The sequence below is a fragment of the Aptenodytes forsteri genome, unplaced genomic scaffold (assembly GCF_000699145.1).
Source record: "Aptenodytes forsteri isolate BGI_AS27 unplaced genomic scaffold, ASM69914v1 Scaffold2, whole genome shotgun sequence".
In the NCBI taxonomy this organism is placed as follows: domain Eukaryota; kingdom Metazoa; phylum Chordata; class Aves; order Sphenisciformes; family Spheniscidae; genus Aptenodytes; species Aptenodytes forsteri.
Window position 1 is genome coordinate 1,027,465 of NW_008795695.1, and position 26,148 is coordinate 1,053,612.

General features: G+C 35.8%; 1 protein-coding gene across 1 annotated transcript in view; it reads right to left on the minus strand.

Moving 5' to 3' along the window:
• The window catches only part of TMPRSS15 (transmembrane protease, serine 15), a 59,108-nt gene that overhangs the window by 19,151 nt on the left and 13,809 nt on the right, over positions 1-26,148 (minus strand). Inside the window, exons 10-19 of the mRNA XM_019473033.1 lie at positions 20,893-21,001; positions 18,037-18,146; positions 15,871-16,008; positions 14,476-14,625; positions 11,961-12,063; positions 11,327-11,477; positions 9,536-9,677; positions 4,445-4,534; positions 3,014-3,139; positions 2,413-2,544 (exon numbers count right to left, since the gene is read on the minus strand). Of these exons, the coding sequence (XP_019328578.1) occupies positions 2,413-2,544; positions 3,014-3,139; positions 4,445-4,534; positions 9,536-9,677; positions 11,327-11,477; positions 11,961-12,063; positions 14,476-14,625; positions 15,871-16,008; positions 18,037-18,146; positions 20,893-21,001 (1,251 nt within the window). The remainder of the gene's footprint in view (positions 1-2,412; positions 2,545-3,013; positions 3,140-4,444; positions 4,535-9,535; positions 9,678-11,326; positions 11,478-11,960; positions 12,064-14,475; positions 14,626-15,870; positions 16,009-18,036; positions 18,147-20,892; positions 21,002-26,148) is intronic.

Sequence of the window (26,148 nt, forward strand, 5' to 3'; positions counted from 1 at the left end):
CTCCAGGTGGGGTCTCACCAGAGCAGAGTAGAGGGGCAGAATCACCTCCCTCGACCTGCTGGCCACGCTTCTTTGGATGCAGCCCACGATACGCTTGGCCTTCTGGGCTGCGAGCGCACATTGCTGGCTCATGTCCAGCTTGTCATCCACCAAAGCAGCTAATTAAGAATAAAATCTATGGTATTATACCTTGTAGTTTCTGCTATAGTTAGCATTGCTCAGTTACTACTGTTCTTCTGTTACATGTAACAAACTTTGGAGGGATGAGAAAAGTCAAACCCTGATCAAATACCGTCAAAAGTGACTAACGATTTCAGGTTCCAGACGTTCAGCACTTTCACAAAAGTTTAGAGACCTTAAAGTATGTCAAGTCAAACATACAAGTAAAGAGGCATTGAAAGACAAGAGTCTCTTTTCGAAACCTGTCTGGGAGGAAAGGTGGAAGAGACAAAAGTAACAGAAATGAATGAGGAAAGCATTCACAAAAGTAGGATTAAGCTACTTCAGCATCAGTTATGTCACAAAAGCAGATCAGATAGAGAGTAAATATAAAGTTATAATTCTTTCTATGGCCAAAGTGTATTTTTAATGGCACCTTTTTATATATTTACAGGAAATATACAGTCATAAACTTAAATTCTCATGAAAAATTGTTTATTTATTTTACCTTCCTGGACTTACTGACTGAAACATTTAATTATCTAGAAGTCTTATTTAAGTCTAGATAATTGCTTTGCTTCTGAATTTTTAATATTAATATAAAATTATTCATTCATCAGTCAGTATGGCCTGTTGTACAATATGGAAGCAAAAGAATATGGTTTATAAAAGGCCTGAACCAGATTTTCACAAATTCAGTGGCCATAACTGATGCCAGATTTTCCATAGAACTTAGTTCACACTTAGACAGGTTTTTTATTATATTGCATGCTGCCAAAAAGTATTTCTTTTCAAATTATGCTTCCTTTTCAAAACCTCAATATTTAATGGAAAAATAAAATACAAAGGCAAATCTGCTTTTCTTGTAAAATGAATTTATTTACTGACAATCCTTTTATCCTTGGGCCTGCATGCTAATGATATTAGTCTCTGTCCTTTGGCTGCAAAGATCATGAATAAGCATAATTCTTTTGCAAATGGAACCTTTTTAATATATTTAACCAAAACTGGCAATGGACACTTTGAGAACTCTGCCTTGCTATGCTTGGTTTTTATTTTACAACAAAATATGGGCAAAGCTGGCTTAACAAAGGTGCTGAACCAGCTAAAAAAAAAGGCATAGTCTTGTCGGACTGAACAAATGTGATGGAGAAGGCAGAACAAGAAGCAGCAAAATGGTCATATGTCCATATAAACCTACCTTTCAGTCCTGCACAACGGGACTAAATGGAGTTGATTTTACAAAGGTAAATCAATGGTTAAGATTTTTTAAAAGATTATGAAAATTAGCATTATTATTACTGTTAATCTATAAAAAAGCTGCAGCTAGCTAAACATGCTGGGAGACTTTTGCCTTTTACAATATTTAAAGTAAGAAAAAAAGTGTAGATTCTTTTTGACTTTCTGTCCATGCAAATGAATGGTACTTCATATATCTCTTAATACATACTGCTTTTTCTTTCTCTTTTTTCTGCTGTCAGACTTCCACAGAAGTAATACAAAGCCTCTAATTAATTCTGTCAAGATTTGGCCGAGAGTTAGTGTAAGTATTTGTCCTGGTAAGCATATTGCTGTTCCATGTACTTTAGCATTTGGCTCCATTTTTGGAGAGCTGATTGCTGAATTACTTATATGAGTGACAAGTCTAATTGCAGTCCCCAGCAAAACCAGGAGTCTTTCAGAAGGGGACTGGCTGGGACCAGAAACACTGCTGTCCAAATATTTAAAAGACTAACTCTTCCCAGATCCTTCATACGCTAAGGACCAAATTTTTGAAGATGCAACAAGTACCATATTGCAAACATTAATCAGAGTTACCATATACTTTTTTTTCTTCTAGTGGCTGTGATTGATAATAAATATTTTACAAATGCATTCAAGCACACATTAATGACACCCTCAAATGAGTCACAAAGTCATGTTTTTTGGGGGGGCTTGTATAGGGAATAGTTCATATTTGCCCTCTTAACATTTGAATAGTTTTTGGTCAAAATACCGAGTCAATTTCTCACATAATATCACACAGAGTTGCAGATGATACAGACATGGGTCCAATTACACTAAAGCAACAAAAATGTCACTTTTCATGCTAGAAAACATAAAGTACAGATGGGTAACCACTAGGCTTTTTCTCTTTAACTTTTTCATATTTCTGTTGATCAAGGGCTGAGAGTCACCTTCCACTCTCTACTTTTTCTCAAATGTATTTGACCAGTGGTATAACCTCTTAAATACAAGGGTTCACATGCTTACCTAGATGGTAGCCAGTAGTAAAGTTTGCAAGAAATCCCTTCTTTGTTGCAGATTTGTCCGTAAGGAGGATTACTGTCATCTGGTTTGTTGTAGAGAAGACATCTGGCAATGGGTCTTGCCCTGTATAGACAGCTATTCTCCAGGAGAACATGAATACCTTTAAGCTATTTTGTTCTTACGCATTTCAAAATGCTTTGGGTTCAAAAGCAAGTACTGCTACCACATGAACACAGTTATTCCCCTAAACCTAACTCCTATCAGACTGCAATGATCAAAGCTCCACCCCAAATTTGACACATCAGTATAGAAAAAAAAGGTTCGACTAAGAGATTATGCTTCTGTTTGTCCGCATACATGAGCAGTCTTATTTATGGAGAAGTTAATTTCATTTGGATTGCATAGAAAGCTGAGTGTGTGCAAACACTTGGGAAATGTGATGTCACATACAGTATGCTTTCTCAAGTTTTCCTCCTAATTTCTGATTTTCAAAAATGTGAAGAAATGTAGAATGAAATTAGGGAGAATTAATTTCCTTTATATTATAGCCATCAGTTTGCTCCAGCTAATTACATTCATTTTAGTACCCAATGCTGTTACTTGCCCAAAAGTAAGGAATTTGGTCCTCTGCCATCTCTGACTTCAACTACATCATGAATATTTTCCAGATCAAAAACCTGAAAATGAAGTTGAATGTTTTTCCCCTTTTCAGCATGTAAGTACCACACACCTAGAAAATAATAACACACACGCAAAAATCACCTTTTCAGTTGTTACATTTACTGTGTCATTTTCATGTTGAAGGATTTTGGGGAAAAAAAAATCTCTGCTAAACTATTAAGAATCACCCAAGAGACTTAGAAGTCTAAATCTTATCTTTAAAAGCAACTTATGCTGTCAAGATCCAAAATTCAATTGACTCTCATTCTCTAAAACACTTTTGAAAACTGGATTTAGGCCCCTAGATGTACACACATGCATTTTTTACCATTCATGACAACTATGAGTTTCGCTAAAGCACCAAAGATAATTCTTTTGTAACTGTGAAAATGTCACAGATAGTCTTGTGTCACTTTAGTCTTATTTGATAGTAAGATAATTTCTATAATCAGTCACAGAAGCCTGCCTTTCAAGTTAGATGTCGTTTTAGAGACGTATTTGCTTCTGTTTAGCCTGTGCTTTATCATATTTAATCTATGTAAGTGTGGATACTATGGAAATCTTGTAAAGAAAGTAAAAAAAAAAAAACCCAAATGTTTTTTAATCTGTTCATAGAATGTATTTTCTCACTAGTAGGAATCTCATTTGGGAACTTGTGAAATTAATATCTGGAAATGAGAGCCATATCTCAAGTGGGACATAAACACAAAATTACAACTCTTGTGATTAGAATCCCAACACAATTCTCCAGTTAAAGGTGAAGTAATAAATAATTAAAATTTCATTAAGAAGCAATGACAAAGTTCTCTTCCTTGCTTCATCCATCAACAGCACATAGTCGACCACCTTGAAACATTTTCACTTTTGCCAGCTGTAGCTTAATCTAAATCAAGTAATATCATAATACATCAGAATAACGATGTCTTTTCACTAGTATGTCAAGAAACATTCAATACAGAGGTTCCCTTGTAAAATGCATACATACATTCTTTGCCCCTAGAAAAAGTTAACTATTTAACAGAAGAGATGATGACATTAACCTGGCAAATACATTGAGGTGTAATGGTAAAATGGGGACTTTCAGCACCTTGTCTGTTGTTGCATTGACATAAAGATATTTGACATAATAGGCATGATGGAATTGGCCTGTCTGAACACATTCCGAGGGATTATGCTTGTCTTCATCACTTTTTAGTCAACTGGCACATGATTCCTTAGCTTCTGCTAAATGCCAAATAGATTTCAGTTAAAAGATCCCACTGTATATAGCTTAGATCTTTTTTGCTTGACAGCATCTGACTTGGGAAAGCAGATTTAGTGTCTCTACTTTTATATGGCTAAAATTTTCCTGAAGACTTGGAGAAGAATAACTTACAAAAAGCTCGATTAGGGTAATTGTTTGGAAAGTTTTCAGAGCTGAATGTACTGTTTGGCTCCCAGAGTTCAACTGGCCCTCCACAGTCAGCTGAAAAAGAAAACATTTCAAAAACATAATTAACCTATTGTCTTACTTTTGCAATATGTTGTAACAAAGATAATTTGGAAAAAGTAATTTTATTAAGAGGATATTCAAGCTAACTTCATCACTGTAAGGGTTCAGTCACAGTGCCATTGGTATAAAGCTTGAACAATGAGTTGTGAGAAGCCAACACTCTGTTAAGGACACAGAGCATTGAGGAAACAAGGCGTGTAAGAAATTCACTGTCCTTATTAGTTACAGTGTCTAAGTCAGACCTGCTGACATGTACAATCGATGCCATAGTGTTATCTACAGCTATAGTTCATATATTACTGTTTGTGAAGTGCTAGTGCCCAGGTGCACAACTGTATTCATGATGGTGCTATGAGAAGTCTTCCCCATGTAGTTAGGGGAAGGACACAGTCTGCCCTTCATTTGGTGATTATTGGTCTGCAAGCTGTGCATGACAGAAAATATGGAGAAAAGAATGTGATACAGTCAACTGCATAATTTACTAGTACATTAATATAAAAGCTAGAAAATGTCAGAGGAAAGCCCCCGCCCAATATAACCTATTTATCCATTTAGCTTGTATGCCTTGCTTATTATCCGATTGATCTTCTTGCAGCATTAGCAGAGATACTCAAGTATAAAGCCCATTTTGTCATCTAGCAAATAAACTTTATAGCAAAAAAACCCTTATACTGTTATTTTGATTTCATCAGGACCCTAAAAACTTTTAGTTAAGCCTTGCAAATGGTAAAAGTAGCCAACTGCTTTTTCCTTGAAACAACTGCTCCAATAAGAAAGGTCTTTATCATAAACATGTATATGCACTTATATATAAAAATGAATAAAATTTATTTAAAAGCAAATATTGTAGATATGTATCTACACACATACACGCACTCACACGCATAGACATAGCTAACTGTACTTTATATATTCAATATTCTCTTTCAATATATAGTTTTAGATGGTGGTTTATATCCGAAATATGTCAGCTTCATATTCCAAATCTTTACTTCATATTGAGAAATGTTATTTATTTTCATTTCAGTTGTACTATCAGAATGAACTTCGGTGTTTTCCCACTTCTGCTGTTCGCAATTACTTTATTCAAAAATAAGCAGTGCTCCTCCACCTGCTTCAGGAAACAGAAGTTAAGGCAGAAGAAATCTACCTTTTTTATTTTGTTTTGTTGTTGTTGTTTTCTTTGAATTAAAATTGATTTTTTTAACTTTCAGACTGCAGCTAAACTTTAACACTCCCCCACCCCACCCCTTATGGCTTAAATTTTGTGTTTCATTATGTCTGTCAGTATCGCGTAGTCTGAGCCACTTGGTTGGGGACTGCATAATCTACAAGTCCTACTGAGTTTGCCCATTGAATCCCACTGGGAGGAAGCTCCACTAAGTACAAGAAAGATTTGAACTTTCTCATGACAACCATCTTTAAGAACTTTCTATTTCACCAAATCACTCCTGGCAAGAAAAGCTGAACTCTCTGAAAGCAAAAGGCACTGCTAACAATCACATACTTACTAACAAGTATATTATGTTTCAGCCCTACGGCTCACAATGAGGACTGTTTTCTGTAAATGCCATTAACAACAAATAAAGATTACATTGGCTTTTTTTATGGAACATTACTGCACGTACAAACAGACACACAACTATTGTAAAGCTGCATGAAGAATATATGATCCTTAGCAAGTATCATCTGATGATATGAGCAGAGCAAACCCAACTTTCTTAATAGCAGAACAGGGACAACTTATGATGAAATCTGATCTGGTGTTGACTACATGTAAGACACATTAGTAATGATCTTTCTCTTGCATGGAAAAATGATAGAAGTAATTGATTTTACTCATGTCTGGAAAAAATGTTTTAAAAGTTTCCAGTGATCTTTAAACACAAATTTATATGGAGTTATTCGTATAGCTGTCACTCGTTAGACAACCAAATAGCAATCAGCACCAATAATCTTGGTCTTTTCATTGAGCATAACAGACGATTTTCTCAACACTGTAGAAAATGATGTATGACCTATTCATGAAAAAATTCCTCTGTGCTTTGGCCAGGAAAAAATGTTAAAAGTTTCCAGTGATCTTTAAACACAAATTTATATGGAGTTATTCGTATAGCTGTCACTCGTTAGACAACCAAATAGCAATCAGCACCAATAATCTTGGTCTTTTCATTGAGCATAACAGACGATTTTCTCAACACTGTAGAAAATGATGTATGACCTATTCATGAAAAAATTCCTCTGTGCTTTGGCCAAAACTTTAATTTATATTGACATACACATCTTAAGTGTGGAATCTACACTGTAATTTCCACACTGTTGTTTGTGTTAAAAGACAGGTTATAAATGAATATGAAGATGAAAGCAATCTTTGTTTTAGATGAAAGTGTAAGCTGACAGTCTTGTGTAAAAGACAAAAGCAAATCCAGCTTCGCTATCCCACCACCAAATTTTTTTTTTTACTTTTCAATGAGCTTTTGTGGCACTGTGAATGATGCCAGTGCCTCTTACTGAAGCTCTAAGCCTAGCAAAAGAAATTGGCTCAGCTCAAATTCTTTCATCTCTTGTTTATAGACATGACATTTGTAGTGAAACCATTAGTGTTAGTAAGCTTGCACCACACCCATCAAAGTAATTTCATACGTCTTTGAAGATGATTGATAACATTCACTTTTTTCCAGCAGGTTACAGATAGCGTATACGTAGCATGTCTCAACAAAGTTATGCAAACAAGTTAGTTTTTCCCCAGCGACAGCTTAGCCTGTGCTTTTGTATCATATCGAAGGACAGTATGGATCCTCTCTAATCTGTTTCATAAGGAGTTATATGCCACATGACCACTTCCTTTTTTTTGAATATTAAAACTTTATCACCATATTTTGGGTAGAGATCTATAGTTTGAATGACATTTCTTTGGTGTTTTGACAGCAGCACTCAGCTGCTATTTACCACAGGGTCATTCTACCACTAATCACTAGACTGATGCTAACTTGTGAGGTGTGTTTACCCACAGCACCTGAAAGATGGCTGGAGGTGGCAGACATCAGCACCTCTCCACAGTATTACTTTAATGAAAACTGCAATCAAATTCCAAAACTCACTTTGGTAAATTATGACTGAAATTACTAGTGTTATTAAAATTTAATTTTGCTGACAGAGACACCTTGTTGAACTTTACCTCCCTGTGGCTCAGGATGGAGCTCTAAAACTGCATTTTGCTCTTATATTTAGAAGGTTTTGTTTTCTTACCTGTCCTGATGCAGTAGATTTAGAGGTGATAGATTTGATAGAATGACAATATTAGTACACAGTGCTTCAACATGAATACAATGCAAACAGTACCTTTCTATTATTTTTATTTTAGACCATTTTTATTTACTATATGCTGTCAAGAGAGCAACTAGCTGTGCTTTGTAAGTGACAGTAAATCTAATAGGAGGCAGTCCTGGAATATACTCACTGTTCGTCTTAATGATGTGAAACCATCTGTGAATAGGTCTTTTGTAGAAATCTCTTTTTTTCCAAGAAGTTCATGCCTCTCTCACAATAAATTACAAAGCCCTATCAGATATTTCAATGATTTTTGCCACAAGCTCTATTCATATTTGTACCAGTTTTTGCTTTGAGTGTGCACGGACCTGGTTAACATCATATGTAATCTTTCTTCATTGTTTTATATACATTTTCCAGCATTATAATGATGGCTACAGGTATTTTTTCATATTTTTCTCAGTGAGATTCTTCTAACTAGCTCTGTGAAACTGGAATGTTTTGAGGAAGCTTAAATCTCTGTGCTTTCCTCTAAAAGACTCTGCAATATGATGGGTCTGGATCAAGCTGTACAACCTGTCTGGAGAAGTGCATATGCACTATAGGTAGAGACGTTTCATGTTTCATTAACTTCTACTTGACTTGGAGAAGATGGCAAAAATGTGCAAACAAAACCAACCTTCCTCCAGTTTCCCAGTGAACCTGGGATTCAGAAGAGGTGCCGAGAAGATAGTGAGATGAAATGAGATGAGGCCATATCAAGCAGGAAAAAAGCCCCATCCATTATTACTGGAGCAAGCACCTATTCATCACTCCTGCCTTACCACAAGGAGTAGAGTTAGCAAAGGCAAAATTGAAGAAATCAGGTTTAGGTTTTGACACATTCCATAATTTATACACATATTGAAACCTCTCATTAGATCAGGAAGTGGAAAGAGTCCTTTAATTTTTTTTTTTGTCCACTCATTTCCTCCAAAACTAGAAGAACTTCTCACTGTCCTGTCCTTTCTGTTATTTAAATTTTTTTCAAAGCAAATATTGCTTTCTTTTTCTTTTTTAATGTAATCAGATATGGTAGGAATAACAATACAGCCAAATGCATATTGGAAAGAACTCATTCACTGTAAGCCTTGTTCCAGATAATACCTCCATTTTGGGTATTAGACACTCACATAGATTGTGCTCCATTCTTAAACCATTCTGGCACTATTATAGATTCATTCCCCCAAATATGGGAGTTTTCAGTGTGCACGTGTTCTCAGAGCTTGGTGAATTTTTACTATTGAGATCTCTAGTGATATTATGTGACCTTGCTCGTTCTCTTATTCCCCAGCTACATTGCTTATGATTTCAAATATAGAGGTTGTAATCTTCCTTCTCTTTCTTCTTCCTTCCCTTTCAGTGGCTTCCCAGAAGCTTTACTAATTAAAGCTTTTAGAGACAAATTCTGAATTCTTTAATTATCCTCCACTCTTCAAGTTTTGGAAGATACTGCACTGATAGCTTAAGCTGTGAATCTACCAGTTCTGTTGCTATCAATGGAGCCATGGGCAGGGAACCTGATCCCTAGTATGTTATCCTGAAGATAATTTTCTAATGCTGAAGAGAGATTTTTATAAAACTAAAGGTTGAAAACTCTGAATCATTCATACACAAATACAGTAATAGGAAATGGCAATCAACTGTAATTTAGTGTTTACTTACTAGGAACTGAAGGGACGGTAGTAACAGTTGGAATCACAGTTGGCTCTACATAAATACTTTCATTACACTTTCCCTTTGTCAGGCCAATGTCATCCAAGGCAATATCACTGGGACCACGCTTTTTAAAGGCGTCAAAAATAACCTGAAGTTCATGAAAAATAATTAGAGTTTTATAATTTAATGAAAAATTTTCAGCTTCCTATGCTGAACCATTCTGTCTTCTTTCTTGAATGCTCTTATTTCCACTGTAATATACAGTGGTGCTACACTCAGAGAAGAGCATCAGGGAAGAGACAGGGTTCCTTGCAAAACAAAACAGCACTATGCAAACCAAGTGGATCATTCTAAGGAATGCAGAAACTTCTTTGTATAAATGATGAACGTGATTTAAAACTATGAAATAACTTTACTTTTTATATATAAATACATGGAATTTTTGAAACACAAATTCTGTATCACTCATCAGTCCAAACTTCTCCTGATCTAATGGCATACCTCCATGAAAAATTGAAATTAGTCTCATTTGTTTGTTATTGTGCTTAAATATTCACATATTTAAAGTAATCCTGTTACCAAGGAATTTGTGCTGGTGAAATTCAGCTAGGCATAGCACTCTTCCTGAGATCATAAAACACACATTTGCTGGAAATCTGATGCAGCCAGGTCACAGATGCATTTACTTCCTCAGATGGTAAATGCATCTTTCTGGCAGTGCTTTTGCATCAATCAAAACTACTATAGCAGGACAAACCATCCCAAACACCTACAAAAAGAAATTGCTTTCAATAGAGAGTTGCTGAAGGAATTGTCTAGCATAAGTCTCCTCCTTTTGTTTACAGGTAAGTCAGGTTGGTTGTTAAACATGTGGCACCACCTACATTTCTGTCTGGAACACACTTTCAGTGAATTAGTCTGTAATTAATTAGTGAAAATACTGCTTCAGAATCTGAAGTTACTTAATTTAAATCTTCTCATAGCTAAGTGCTTCATATCACACTCACTGTCAAGATTTTAGACTCCACATCAGATTTTGATAGGCTTTGAACACCCTTGTTTTGTAGAAAGCTCTCTTTCATGATAGCATTGATTGTCTCATGACAACGTTAAGGTTTTCTGTTTTCTACAATAATAATACTTTAAATTCCAGAGTAGGGAAAGGGGGGGATAACAATTCAAATGGGGACTCCAGACTTCTGCATGCTAATATTTATTTGAAGGCATGCATTAGTAAATAGTACTAGATATTATCTTTGGAGTCTAGCATAAGTCTCCTCCTTTTGTTTACAGGTAAGTCAGGTTGGTTGTTAAACATGTGGCACCACCTACATTTCTGTCTGGAACACACTTTCAGTGAATTAGTCTGTAATTAATTAGTGAAAATACTGCTTCAGAATCTGAAGTTACTTAATTTAAATCTTCTCATAGCTAAGTGCTTCATATCACACTCACTGTCAAGATTTTAGACTCCACATCAGATTTTGATAGGCTTTGAACACCCTTGTTTTGTAGAAAGCTCTCTTTCATGATAGCATTGATTGTCTCATGACAACGTTAAGGTTTTCTGTTTTCTACAATAATAATACTTTAAATTCCAGAGTAGGGAAAGGGGGGGGATAACAATCAAATGGGGACTCCAGACTTCTGCATGCTAATATTTATTTGAAGGCATGCATTAGTAAATAGTACTAGATATTATCTTTGGAGCTGTGGATCATTGGGTTTATTTGGCAGAAAACTCTGATATCAGTTTAGCTAAAATAATTTTTTTAAAAAACTAGCAGTTTAACAAACCTTAAAATCAGACGTTTCATTTAAAGTTACTTGTCCGTAATTCCAGTTGTTTCCATAGTTTCCTTCTTTCTGGAAAATGATCTTTTCCAAACCATGGTCATTACTTATGCTAACTCTTAAACGGTAAACATTAGTACTGTACATGAAGTACCTAGAGAGGGAAGAGCAATTTTGTATTATTAGAACAAAGTGAAATTCCATGAAAAAATATCAAGATTTATATTTTATAAACAGTTTTATGGAATTAGGACTAATTTGCAGTGAGCATGAAAATGAAATGAATCATACGTTTAGATTACATCTGGAGGTTTTACTTGGTACTTTGCTGTATTTTCTGTAGAGGCCTAGTTAAGCTTCATGGCAAAAAACATTTCAGGGATTCTTAATATCACTTCTGTAAAGAAGTGAATATTGGATGCAGGGTGAAAAAGAAAATACTTCAAAGCTAACTGCAAGAATCAGACCTATAAAGGAGTCAAAGTTTCAGGCCTGGAGTTGAGACTGATCATGGAAATCCAAACAGAAGCAGGCTTGTATTGCTGGCACACTGACTTGGATTAATATTATATATGAAAGAAAGCTATTTGATTTTATTCTTAAACAAAGTATATGTTTAGGAATTATGTAAGAATACCAAAAGCTTAGACAAGATGAATCTGAAGAGACCAAGGGCAAACTCAGAATCCGGACTCTCTCTTCTCCAAATCCAAGTCCTATGGGTGTTGAAATATAAAAGCCTGCAAGATAATGAGCACATTTTAGTCAGTACAGAATTACTGATTTTTTGTTTAAATGAGAGTTTTTACATTAAAAATAATATCAATAATATCAAGCACAGATGGTGTTGCATAACTTGGAAGATTCCTGACACAATAAATGTGAATGATTATCCCAAGTTATATTCATCAGTCAATGACATATTAAAATGAGCTTTTCAGCTTGTCGTACCCTCCTCAGAACTAGACATGAAATGGGAAACTAGTCCTTTTGAAGTCAGTGGGAGATGTGCCTTTTATTTAGTGAAGGCAGCGATTCACCTGAGTGATTTCTATTTAGTTTATAAAAATGTCTTCCTGTTTGACATTGCTTGTGATTTTGCAGAAGAATTTCCTGACATTTTTATAATTTTTATCCACGTAATAATGGGAAATATGGGTTGTGTGTTGAGGGGGGTGAGAGAATGACTACATGAATATTTTATAGCAAGGTGAAGCATTATAAAAAAGAAAAAAAACATTATTTGGGGAAATTGGGTTTTTAGCTTTTTCTGAGTTAATTCCTTGCAGCTGGGAATTTGGACTTCTTGCTGTCATATGGAAATATAATGTGAGGCCAAGCTGCAGAAGCATTGTGATTTGTCACAAGAAAAGCAAAATTAGGCGGGATTAAAAGTCCTAAAGTAAAATTCTTGCTTTATTGAAATCATGTCTGCAATCTTAGATTTTATTCTATTTAATACATATATACATATATGTAAATATTATATTCATAGAATCTACAAATAAATATAACTATAATTATATAATTTAAATTATATATACTATATTCTGTTATTTATACTTCTGAATTAGCTAGCTTTTTCATGTGTGGAGGTTAAAGTACCTGAAAATTAGTCTGAAATCTGAATCAGGCCTTTCATTTCCTGTGTTGACTTAGAAAGCATGCATTAAAATATACATGGTGTCTAGCTTTAAGAAAATGAGCATAACATTCTTTTACAGAAAAGGTCTTCATATAGTCAAAGTGACAGTTCTCTGTCGTCGTTTCATCAATTCTATGAGCATTCAGAATCAATTGTTGAGTATGTATCAAGTGCTTTGCTTTTCAAGAGCAGCAAAACAAAAATACACTGTCTCACTGAATGTGTGTAATAGCTAGATATTAATGATGCAGCTCACATTTTTACTTCAAATGCAGGTTGTAGAAATTTGAATATTCAATATAATAGCAACATTACATACGTCAGTTTAGATCTAGCACAGTGAAACAGAGAGCACCTGAAATAAATTAGCATTTTCAAGAGAGCTAGAAATCGTTGCCAAGTGTTTTATTAAACAAATGTTATGTTCTTTCATCTGATTTGTATTCTAGGAGTCAAGTGGGAAGACAAAACAGTGTTCTGAAGATTGTTTAGAAAATGTGCATTTACTCAGAGAGAGGTGAATAATTTCTATCTAATAATGTGCTGAATAATATTTTTCTTTTCCTGGGAGTAACTTCTTCCAGAATAACTTGCAATTTTTCCCGTTATTTGTCACTGAATAAGTTCTGTATAAGTCTTGCATAGAATACATATAACCATTGCAAAATCCAAAGTATGTTAATTAGTTTTAGCTGGACTGACAAATCAGCTGAGAAAGAGACTGTTTGGTTTTCCTGTTAAAGCAGAAAAAATCTTTTAGAGTCTAATTCCGGGATAAGCATTTGTGATACACATTCCAAATCTGATTCCTATCAGTATTGTCTTTTTAATTAAACCCCACATTTGATATGGTCACTCTTCCAATTAATTTGTTTTGCTATAAAAGTCTCTGGTATTGTCTTTAATTAAACCCCACATTTGATATGGTCACTCTTCCAATTAATTTGTTTTGCTATAAAAGTCTCTGGAGTGTTTGTGTGTTTTGCACGTGTTGAAAATTAGTGTGTTTGGTGGGCGATTCTAACTGGGGACACAGGTGCCCTATGTATCCTGCAGGTCAACTTTATGTTAAATCAAAATTATTCTGTGACAACCATGAGGATGTCACCAGTAGATAGGGATGAAATAGAAGTGATTTCCCTAAAATGTAACTACACTTGTTTTTTTCCTTAAGGCAAACATGCAGTTATTTGACCTATAACGCTGTTGCATAATAGAAATTCCTTTCTCAGATAAGGCGCTTTGGCATATTAATAGCATGAAACTTTTCAATACCTCACACTTTAATCACTTTATATATTCCTTTATTTCTTCCTTTAGTTTTGATATAGTTCCACAAGATGACAATCAGCATAAAACGTTTTGTCTGGTAGCCCTGAATCATTTTTATGGCAGAATAAAATTACATCCCAACAATACCACTATGAGGAATCCATTGTACAGTGGTATAACATAAGCTAAATCAAGCTTTTCCTTTAATCTGCAAGCAACTCGTATTTGATCTTACCCGACATGTTGCCAAATGTATGATCAAAATCAGGACCACTCATAAAGGGAAAGGTAGGGCCCTGAACTCTCTCCCAGTCTGAATCATCATCTAAATCTTGTATCCAGTAACAAAAGCCGTCTTCAAAAGTGCAATTGATTTTCTCATAATCTGTGAATAAGAACCTCTAGTAAATAAAAATGACAGAGACGTTAAGTATTTTCTCTGAATGAGTGACGAACAATGTAATTTTTTAAATATGTTTGAAAACTGCAGCCCACGGTGACTCAATTTCCTCTTCTATGCAATGCAACATAATTGCTCAAATAAATGTGTCATTTGTACTTGTTAACAAAACACTATTGCTGAAGGTGGCCCAACATGCCCTTGCACTCATTCACCAACCTTCTTTTTTGATCCTTCACCAGTAATGTGGTGGGGGAATGAGAAAGGACCCGTTGCACAGCTAACACCAAGGGCTAACCCTGCTTTTTTCTTCTTTTCTTTGCCAAGGCCTGGATTGCTCCAGCTGAAAGGGCTCACCACCAGAGCTGAATGCTCAGAAGTGCTGTGTTCCATGCACCAGGGATACCCCTTTCCTTGTCCTTCTCCTTTGCTCCTTCTTTGCTCACATATATCTGCTGCAACATCCTTATCACTCTTCTTCCCATAATATTTTGCTCAGTGTCTTTTCATGGTGCCTTGAAATGCAGGTCAGCCTCCAACAAGGGCTTCCACACGACGAGAGTTTGCTGGCACTCTGGATGCTTCCTGCAGCATATCCCTTCCCAGTCACATCCCCTATTCACATCCTGCTCAAAATGTAGCGGATGAAGAAGCCTTCACTTGTCCAATCCGCATCTAAATTTTTTTCCGACTACTAAAGAACACCAATCCATGAGTCATATTGCTGTGTTTTGTTGTCACTGTAGATTTACTGCATCTGGACTTTTTCCAATGCCTATTTACTGAAGCAGGTATTTTCCTGAATGTTAGTTTTACCATTCGGGACTACTACTTGGGGCAATGAGTTAGGACATCAGAAACTCTGGAGAGCAGGTACTGTCAGGTGATCACAGAATAATGATTAGTGTCAGTGATTCAACAGTGTTCATTAGTGAACAAACTGGCTGAGAGGAATCTGATGGAGATACGGCCAGAGTTTTACTCTTATTTAAACAGATTAACTTTGTAAGGCATCACCCTACTGCTAGATACAGGCCTGTAAACCTGTGGACAGTCTTATTGAAATCAATGATTTGATCTTTAAAAGAGTATGAAATTTCTCAAAGTGGATCTAGTTAGTGGACTGGGGCCAGAAAATACTGCTTTCCTTTTCATCTCCATTTTCTCAAACTGAAAATATAGTTTCACCAAACTTTCAGGATAACAGACACACAAAAAAAGAACACTTACTGTTCAGTTCATTTGCATTAAATGTAGTGTACGTTGCATTAAAGCCGTTGTAATTTTCAGAATAATCGGATATAAACTGTGCTGTAGCCTCATGAGAAAAAATGTAAATTGTCGCAGGATTAGCCCCTGACAGAGAAGCTGAGAACAAATGAAGAATAATATAGTTAGAGCCAAAACAATCCCATGCACATTAAAATCCCCAGTGCTGTCACAAAAATAGAGTGGATTAGCTTTTTGAGTCTTAAAGAATGCTTTCCCTCTTGTACTGTGATCCCGCCTACAATAGCTTCAAAACCCTGAAGGCATTTAGCTGTTTGGCTGCCATGTAAGTATTCTGCATATCCCATCTCTCATATCCATCAATATGAATATCACCTATTGGAGAAACGTCTCTTATAGTACACATATTCAGCACTATAATCTTCATAACCATGCTTATTATGCTGTAAATGTTCTCAACATTTACAGATATGCACTCTGAAATTCTAGAATCACAGTATTGACTACGTATTTTTGTTATATATACTTATTTTCACAGTTTAATAATTAGCACATACACTTACAGGTATTCAAAGAGTAAGGAAACTGTGAAATTACATAGGAATTTCATTTTGTGATGCATGCATGAAGGCATGCATACAGCACAGGAACAATTGCAATGTTCTGAGAAGCGACTGGACAGGGTGCTAGATAATCTCATCTAAGCTCCCTTTTCTATGAAAAGTTGGACCAGAGGATCTTTCAAGGTCCTGTCCAACCTGGCCAGTTCTATGATTCTATGGTACAATGAATCTAAATTTTGACTTTGAATTCTAAACTAATTTAAATTCACTCATATAAAATCCTTATGTGTGGAAATGAAAGGATCGATACAAGTCATCATAGAGTAAAATAGTTTCTTCTCCATCTAAAGCTGATATGATGCCAGGCAACAACAGTTAGACTAGTGACCGTATTCAGGATAAAGAAAATCCTGAATTCCTCACTGTTCTGTGAAAGTTTTTGCCTCTGCTCTTTCTCTTCTGAAGTCCTTGCCCAATTTTGCACAGACAAAGAGACTTTGCTTTTCTGAGGAGGAGCTGTTTACCGACTTGTAATGCTATATATTTGAAACAGTGCCAAATTATTAAGGAAAGACAATGGACATCATCTTTCACACTTTTAATTATAAGTGCGTTCTTTTCCTTCCTCCTTCTCAGGTTCTTTTACTTACTTAAGTGGAGAGTCTTAATCTGGAAATGTCTTGTAGTCCTTCTTTCCTCTACATTTGGTATTTCCAATACCTGGAAATCTACCCTTCAAACTGCAAAGTTTTAGGCAATCCACTGAAGGACAGCCTTTAACATTGTCTTTGTGGTGTCACTGGTCATCTCCACAGCAGTCCTTAAAACCATGCAAGTTAATGGTTGCTGCAGAGAATATTATTGAAGCAATCTCTCACATCTAAACTGAAATTCCAAAGGGGAGTCAAATTCAAAGCGGTACTGAAAGGGTAGAATTTCTCCATTCTTTATTTTATGAGTCTTTTACTATTTCTTATTCCCATTCTCTCCCTGCTTCCAAAAATAAGGATAAATAATAATATATCTTCCTGACTTATCTCCTTAAATTTATCTTCAAGTATATGTATTCCACCTCTGATGGAATTCAGCTGGACAGACTGAGGCTTGTGAAAAATGGGCAAAATCCCAGTTTTCCAGAATAGAATATAGAGACAGAGATAAGGTATTATCAATATTTCAAGGTCTGAGGAAAGCACTGCCATGCTTGTAATGAATTTCAGGGAGTATCATAGTACTGCTCCCAACAGTTTCAGTTTAGATGCTTTCATTTTATGTTACTGAGTGTGATGTTACAGGATCTTCTGACAACGTATTTCCAATGAAACATGGACCCCATAAGACTCTGATCAAGTTATCAAGATTGTTCAAATAAGATCTTAAAAAAAAAAAGTATAGATTTCTTAATATATTTAGGGAAGCATTTATCTGGTCACTTCATAAGAGTAGATATGTATATTAAGATCAATTGTCTAACAGGGTAACGTTACACAGATGCATTCTCCCACTTAAACATATGCATGTAATTTTTTTCACTTCAAAATGCTTGTTTTACCACTTAAATTTTATTAATAGAAAAGTAATATTAGCTGAAAAATAACCTTACCTCTTAAAATCTTGTTTTGTCCTATACCTTCAAAAATATTTAAATTGTCTGCATATTGTTGTGTATCAAAAGAAGTGAAGTTCAGTTTAATGGATAACCCTTGACGCACTCTAAGATAACGAGAAAAATAAACCTCAAAACCGAAAGTCATGTTCTAGTAATCTTTTTTTGACTGTAGTAAATTCATTGCATGCTTGAAGGATGTTAAGTTCAGAAACAATGTGAAATTACATTAATCAAGATTATTAATCAAGATGACCTATTTGGCTAACTTCTAGTTCGTAAAATTACCAAAGGAATAGGGCATAAAGCTTTTGTAACAGTAGAAGTAGTAGAAATACTATTTTACTCACTGGAGTTAAGTATATTTTAGGAACTGAATCTTCTAAACTCTAGAATGTGATAGTCAGCTGAACAGGTTTTTTGTGTTTTTTTTTTTTCTCTGCATCTCATTAATTTAAAATTACTTTTTAATACATGTTATGAATAGATAACATCTCACTGCTCAGGTAGACTGCCTAAAGTCAGAGGAATGGTATCATGGTATCAATATGAATAGCAAGATATAAAAATCTATCTCCTGAAAGTCCAAAATAATGTTTCTTATGACAAAAATGGGATTTGCATGAAGGTTTGAGGATCTCAAACCCACCATTTGGGAACACGTTATCAAACCTAACCATCACCCAGTAAGTTTAATAACAAAAGTCACTTTAACTAAAGTGTAAAAAATGCCTGGGTTTTATTTTGCTGCAGTTACGTTCTTTCAGCAATCTATATTTAAGTAGTTCTCCCATTGCCTTTTCACTAAACATATGTGGTAGTCCAAATTGTAAAACCCTACTATCACAATCAGCTTAGCTTCCTATACCACTATTTGTTGTTTTCTGGAATTGAGAGACCCAATGAAGACAGCTTTTCAACAGCAATCTGCTGGTGCTTATCAGGACCAATTAGTAGAGAAGCGTGAAGTAAATACTTGAATATTTGCATTTGCTTTTTTTTTTCTTATATATTTCTCCATAGGAAAAACATATCCTTGGTTTGAAAGAGTAAAACATAGAACAGAAAGGTAATCTTTCAGGAAGCTAATCTTTTAGAGAAATATTGAGCATACTGCTCTTACTTTTAAAAGGAGAGGAAATTACATCTTCATTTGGGGAGGAGTTAAATGGGGTGAAAAGGTAAGAGCTTTTCCTAAAGGTAGTGGGGAAATCTTTCTAGACAAAGAAAGGCAGAAGAGAAATCAAATCTTGGATGTATTATAGGGTGACTTTTAATGCATTTTTATAGGGATACTAAAAATAATAGGACAAAATGTCACTCATTGGTTACTGGAAAACCTAAAAGGTTCCCTCACAGAAACAATTCTGTTTGAAAGGGAGACAAAATTTGAGTACCACCTTAAATTTTTCAGGCCTTAACTGTCAGTGTTGCCAGAATTTTTTAAAGCAGATAACTGGAAAATAAAACCAGATGGTTGTTTTTGTCATTGATCAATCTGTAATTACACAGATCTGCAGCACCTGTACTACATTATTTGCAATGATTCTCATGATTCTTTCCAAAATTAAACTTTTGTTAGCTACGTACCTGGTATAGGTATCTACCTAATACAATGCTTCTTGCAGCTATAGCAGCATCTGAAGCAAAATCAACAGTTTAGAAGGAAGTAGCGCACTTGAGACATGATTATTTATCGTGCTCAAATGCTGTGACACCTTGAACTGAGGAACAAGTCAGGCTTGTATTCTGAACATACAATCTTGTGCTTTTCCTGTGACACACCTATATTTTAAAACCAGGTGTAGCCAGTAATTATTGGTGAATAGTATTGCTGAAGATGAGAAGGAACAAATGTACTAAACAGAAGGAAAACCATGACTTTTTCCTGAAGTGTCAAGGTGAAGATGAAAGTGCTGAACTAACTCAAAGGCTAGCACTTTCAAAGGAGCCTTGGGAATGAGAAGTACAAATCTTATCCAATTTTAAAGGCGTTTCCTTAACCTCCTTTGACACTCTTCTACCAAATTAATACTTCTCAGATTCAAAGAATGACCATTATTACAAAGCCATAATAAGAATTACTACCTTTCAAAGCAGTAACTTCTCAATTGGCAGTCATTGTAGGGATTTTTAGGAGCTTCCAACTTGCAATCATCTAACTTATTTTAGATTTGTACTTTAGGATGAGATTTATCACATACTATGGCTATGTTTTTTTCTCCCTGGCTTATGAAGTGGACCTAGAGTGTCAGAGTCAAATAGCTGTCCCTCCCTGTAGGTACGTATCCTTGATTAAACAAATTCCACTTCTTGTGCCTAGAGCTTAAAAGGCATTTGGTGCTATTATGTCAAATGATACTCATGCACTTTTAAAATATATTCCTAAATGACTTAGGAGCACAGGTGCTGTTAACTCCCAGATGACATGTGTACCCATAAATGACAAGGGAATTCTTGAAAATTCCATCTGTTAGTAACAGTTATATCATATAAAACCATTACCTAAAGACTAGTATTTACTGTAATACTTTGAAATAAATATCTTGCAACTATTTTGAATTATGTGATTTATTTTGAGCTTACAAATATGTTCCTGTGCATGCATATAATACACAAAATCATACCTAAGAATTTTTGTAAGTGGGAAAATTATTGATATAGTTATGGGTTTTAGGCATGCAAGTTTTTAAAGAAAAGTTACATAAATCCAAAGGAGAAAATGCTATTACATATTTTCCATGCTGGGTTATTTGGGAATACAAACAAATGGCATAAGGTTGATGTGCAGGAAACAGTATCACCTCATAATCAAAAAAATGTTAGGTAGAAAATTATTGGAAAATGGCTTACAGTATAATCCATTGGCAAACGATATTTGCATTATACGGTTTTGGATAATTCATAGAGTGAAAAAACCCAGAGGAATCAGTCAACATAAATTTTCCATCACAAACTGCAGCTGTAAAGATATAATGAAGAACATTTGTTAAAATGCCATTTGAAAAACAGAATCAGAGCCAAGATGAGGGCAACCTTAGGTATTCGTTTACAGGGATTACCTTGGAAATGCTTTGTATTTATACAAGGGGAATTTATACAAGTATTTATACAAGGGGAAGACAAAGTAAAACACACTACCAACTTAATCCCACTTCTAATTCCTATGTCTATTTGATCTCAAAGTACTATATGAGAAGAAAAGCAGTACAGATAACTCGCTTTTAAATTAGAGACAATCCAACTATTCAAACTAGTCCAAACCAATCCAAATAATTCAAATCCAACAGTTGGATTCAACTAATCCAACTCTCTCTCTTTCATTTTATTATATACATTTGTAAGGAAACAGGATCTTGCCTTAACAGTTCTTATCTATAGCTCCTTTAAATCAGGAAACTGTGTTTGCACTACCAGAAACAATTTGATATCATGTGAATAAAAGCCAGAAGGGATACGATTGACTATCGCTATCTCTACTTTTATGAGCTTCCTAGTTCCCTGCCTTATGTATTACTAAGTACTCAAAGAGATAAGTGGATATCCCAAGTTTCCTGCCAGCTATCAAATTCATTCATCTGAGGTAAATATCATCCATCATCACATATTTTTTCAAAAAGCTTTTATTAGTTTTATTTCCTTGGTGCTGTTACTCCATTCTACTCACGTTCTTCAGTTTAAAAATCAGTTATTTTAAAAAAGAAGTATTTTTAAGCCTCGGCAAGATTGGAAATGCTAATTCATGTAGAGTTATTTTATTTCAACAGACACCGAAGCACTGTTGAAGCTTTTGCTGCATCTCTTGAACATTATGTTAGGAATCTGTCTGAAGATGGTTTTTCTTCAGTTTTTCGGAAAGCATCATAGGGCTCTCAAATAAGGATAAAATCAGTACCATACATGATTTTCTGGAGATGTAAGGACAAGTTCATCAATTTAAGGCAGATAATCAGAATTTAGATAGAGCTTTTCATTAACATCAGAAATGAAATCATACCTATAATGACTATCCAAATTATGAATAATCAATCACATTGAAAATTAAATGGAAATTTTATTGAGCGTAGTCCCCCTCTGGGAAATGATACATAAAATGATAAATCGGGGCTCCTTGTCTGTTCATTTTATAAGTGCAAAATTCTTTCTGACTACCACTGTAGCAAACACAACATAAAAATTAAGCTTTGTTTCAGTCAGGCTCAGGCATGCACTGTTAATAAAGACTGTGCAGAATGAACTTCACTAACGATGATAAGTCTAATGCATAAGCTGGAATAGAAACATATTCCCTTTTGCAATCTTCATGGCCTTTGAGAGGAAAACAGAACACACAAGATTTTAAATTTGTGGAGAAAAAAGGTCCATGAAAGAGAGAGTTACTAGTCTGTATAACCTTTTTATCAGAATAGGCTACAGCTTTAGAGCTGAGTATTGGTATAGAAATACTTTTTCTGTCCATTTTAATTCATGTGTTTCCTGTCCTTACCAATGGGCTAATATTTACAACCATTTCCCATTGAGAAGAATAAAATCAGTGTGAGAAGAAGGAAAGCGCCCAGCTTGTTATTAATGAAGTGTGCAAAAAAGTGGTACTGTTACCAAGTGATTAGCAAGACACATCCTGATCTAAAAAGGAGTTTATAGCACCGGCAGTAATAAAAAGAGATACAGCATACTGTTCTAATAAAAATAATGACAAAAGTTTGCTCTTGTCAACAATTCATTTCTGTTCTTCTTGTTTCCTTTTATTTGTTTCTTCTTATCTCTTAAGAGAGAGTGAGTAACTTGAAACAGGACAGAAAGATTCAGGCAAAAGTCCTTAGGCTGCTCATCCACAGCCTAGCAATAGTCAGTGCTTACTATCTCATGAATGAGCAGGAGGATAGCTGGGACTGCTCCTATTTCCCTGAAGAACCTCCCAGTGCTTCCTCGTTGCAGGGAGGAGGCAGCTGTGGTCAAAGGCGGACAGGGTCACAGAAGTCATTACATTTCTGCTTCTCCTGGAGCCCTCAGAAAAGCCTCAGTTGTTCTCTTAATGAGACAGGAGACATCTTTTGTAGGAACCACTTTCACTGCTTCCCCAACATGCATCTTGCTGTCCATTTCTATTTACTTATGTTGCACATTAGGAGGGCTTAATCCTATTACCCTTGAATTGCAGGGGGAAGCTCCCCAAACTGGTCAGATCAAGCCCACATATTTCACTTGACAGGACCTTTCCCTGCCAAGGGCAGTACATTACTTCCTGGCTTATAACATATGATTAATGCCTCTCAGTACTGTAGTGATGCTGTGAGGTAGGTAATCACAAAATGTTAGCCTAGACATATAATAACTGCAAAGAGAGTCTGCAGAGAGAAACACCTCCTGGGATCAGCCTCCAGTCTCCCTTTCCTTACACTTATGTGCCACCTGGCTGCTTTTCAGCAATGTCAGCCATTATTAATAGATGCTGTTCAGACTTTCACATTTCTCTAGAGACCCTTTCATTGAAATTGCTAACTGCATTTTTGCAATGCCTTTTGTTACTGCGCTGCATTGCAGAGCCAGAAAGAAACCTTTCAAGATAATTTTAATCAATAAAACCAAAAAAATGAAGGTGCCTGAATCTCTGCTGAGAATCTGAGATTTTACTGAATTCTGTCTAATACAGGAAGAGACTATTAAAATTCACCCTTGTATCCTATATTTTAAAATCACTAACATATTCTAAAATCAGAAGTACTAGAGGGAATAATAATCAAGATGAAAAAACAAACCAAGTTGTTTAAAGGGCAGCAACTCCGTTATGTGCAAGAGCACTTGCAGCACGAACTATGAATTGGCTGTAAATCTCACTGTGAAACTCTGAAGCACTTCTGAAAATCTAGACAATTTTAGCTTTTATATGACTGTATTGAGTTACTCTAGGGATGGGACAGAAGTGAAAAATCAAAGAAGTGGAAAAATTGGCAGGTATCCCAAACGTGCATATGGCTTATTGCCACTCATTCCACTGGTTTTGCAAAGTCTGCTAAGAAACCTAAATATATAAATTTAGAAAAGCTCTGGGGTTTTGGATGGAAAATTTTAAGACTGGAAATGTGACATAAGAGTCATGGAGCAACAATTTGTCCTCCAGCCAGAATTGTATTTCTGTAAGGTTATGAGCTGAAACTGCTAAACTAATGGTAACGGAATGAATTGCTTGGAAATACCAGGCGTCAGTGAAGATGAACAGGGGCAAATCATCCAGCTCCCTGAAGTGGACATTCTGTCTATTTTTACTTGTATGCACATTCCTGAAATTTTCAGCTCAATTGTGCATATTCTTTAGTGACTGTTAAAACACTGATTAAAAAATAATATCCTCAGTTACAAAGGAGCAGGGCATTCACAACTTATATTTGGTAGAGATTCAGGGAGAGATGGAAATCAGATCCAAAAGCCACGCGCATAAGAGGCAATGCCTCAGCTCAAAAACTCTACTCGGGCACAATTCATAACTTAAACCACTGTGTAGCCTCCAGGCCACAGCTGAATCATGTCTACATAGCTTTGACTGCAAGTAGGTGAGCTTATTTTTCTCTGTATCTACCAATGTATGAATATCAATTAAATTCTGTCCTATGTAACAGGTCTGACTGTAATATCTTTAATAAAATGTGAGCAAAACTTGTAAACTCAGACCTAATCATTCTTAGTAACTAAAAGGCATTCATTTTGATGAGATGTATAATACTACTTTTTAACTATAAGGATCTGCATTTTTTCATTTAGCTATATCTAAAATAAAATAAAATAAAATAAAACAAAACAAAATAAACAAATACCCCAAACAAAATCCATGGCTCAAAACAACAGTATGATGGTAGAAATGAATGACTGAATAACTCTTTGGGGTTGTGCTACCTTAACGCTTACAGAGGAACAAAGGTCTGGCTGAGGCTACTTTAGGACCTTCTGATTTCCTCAACTGTAGAGGGACCTGCTCAGAGCCCATCATTGTTATGATCTAGCTGGATGCAGCTGTTATGCTAAATAGACATTTGGTTGTGTTTCAGTGGATATTCTACTGAAGTATTTTGATGGATATATTCCCCAAAAAGTTCAACTAAGTCTCCCTTCTGAGTTGGCTGCACTCAGAAAAATGCAGGTAATGTACAGGTCTGCAATTCACATTTTTTTTTCTGAAGAAAATTCCACTTCTGGCAGAAGGGGTCACCTTGCCACCAGCCTTCAGAATCAGGTCTGCAGATTCTTTAAAAAAAATTGGTCTTTTACTTGCTTGTTTGTTTTTAAACCAGAGCCCAGCATTTTACATGTTTCTGAAAGCTCAGACCAGACTGCCCCACCGTTATTCTCAGGAAAGCTCAGAAGGCTGTTCTCACAGCAGAAGGGAAATAAGCTTTCCAGATTTCTAGCACCAAATTCTATATTTCAAAAACAAACAAACAAAACACTCAGGGAGTTAATTACTCCAACTTCTAAAACGTTTGCAAAGTTCTCTTTGCAAGAAAACTTTACAGACTTTTAACTGAGAGCTGAGACTGTGAAGAGCAATGCAGACAACATTAACACACGTGCCTCCCCACCAAAAAGCTGCACATGTACTTTGGTAAGCAGCAACATAGTCAGGCTCCTTGGTAAAATTTCACAGTTTTCACTGCTACAGGGAACAGTGGCTGCTCTGCACAAAAAGGTGGTCAGGGAAACTAGGCAGTCAGATAAAGGCAAACAAACTCACTGGCGCTGAAGGTTATAAACTTTTTCCGTGAAAAACCAATCAGGCTTCAGGTTTGTAAGATTTTCACAGAATGACAGAAGGGTTGAGGTTGGAAGAGACCTCTGGAGATCATCTGGTCCAACCCCCTGCTCAAGCAGGGCCACCTAGAGCCAGTTGCCCAGATTTTCACGTCGTCCTCTTGCATCTCCCATTGTGGTGCCAGCAGCTCAAACATTTGTGTCAGAGTCATACAGACACTCCCATTCCCTAGCGCTCAGTGTAGTGAGTGGCAGGTGGGTGGCCAACAAACAGAGTTAGAGCTCCTGCCGGGGCTCCATCATGTCGTGGCAGCAGTCACGCTCGCCTGCCCTGGCTGCAAAGTGCTGCCGCTGCCCACCCCCCCG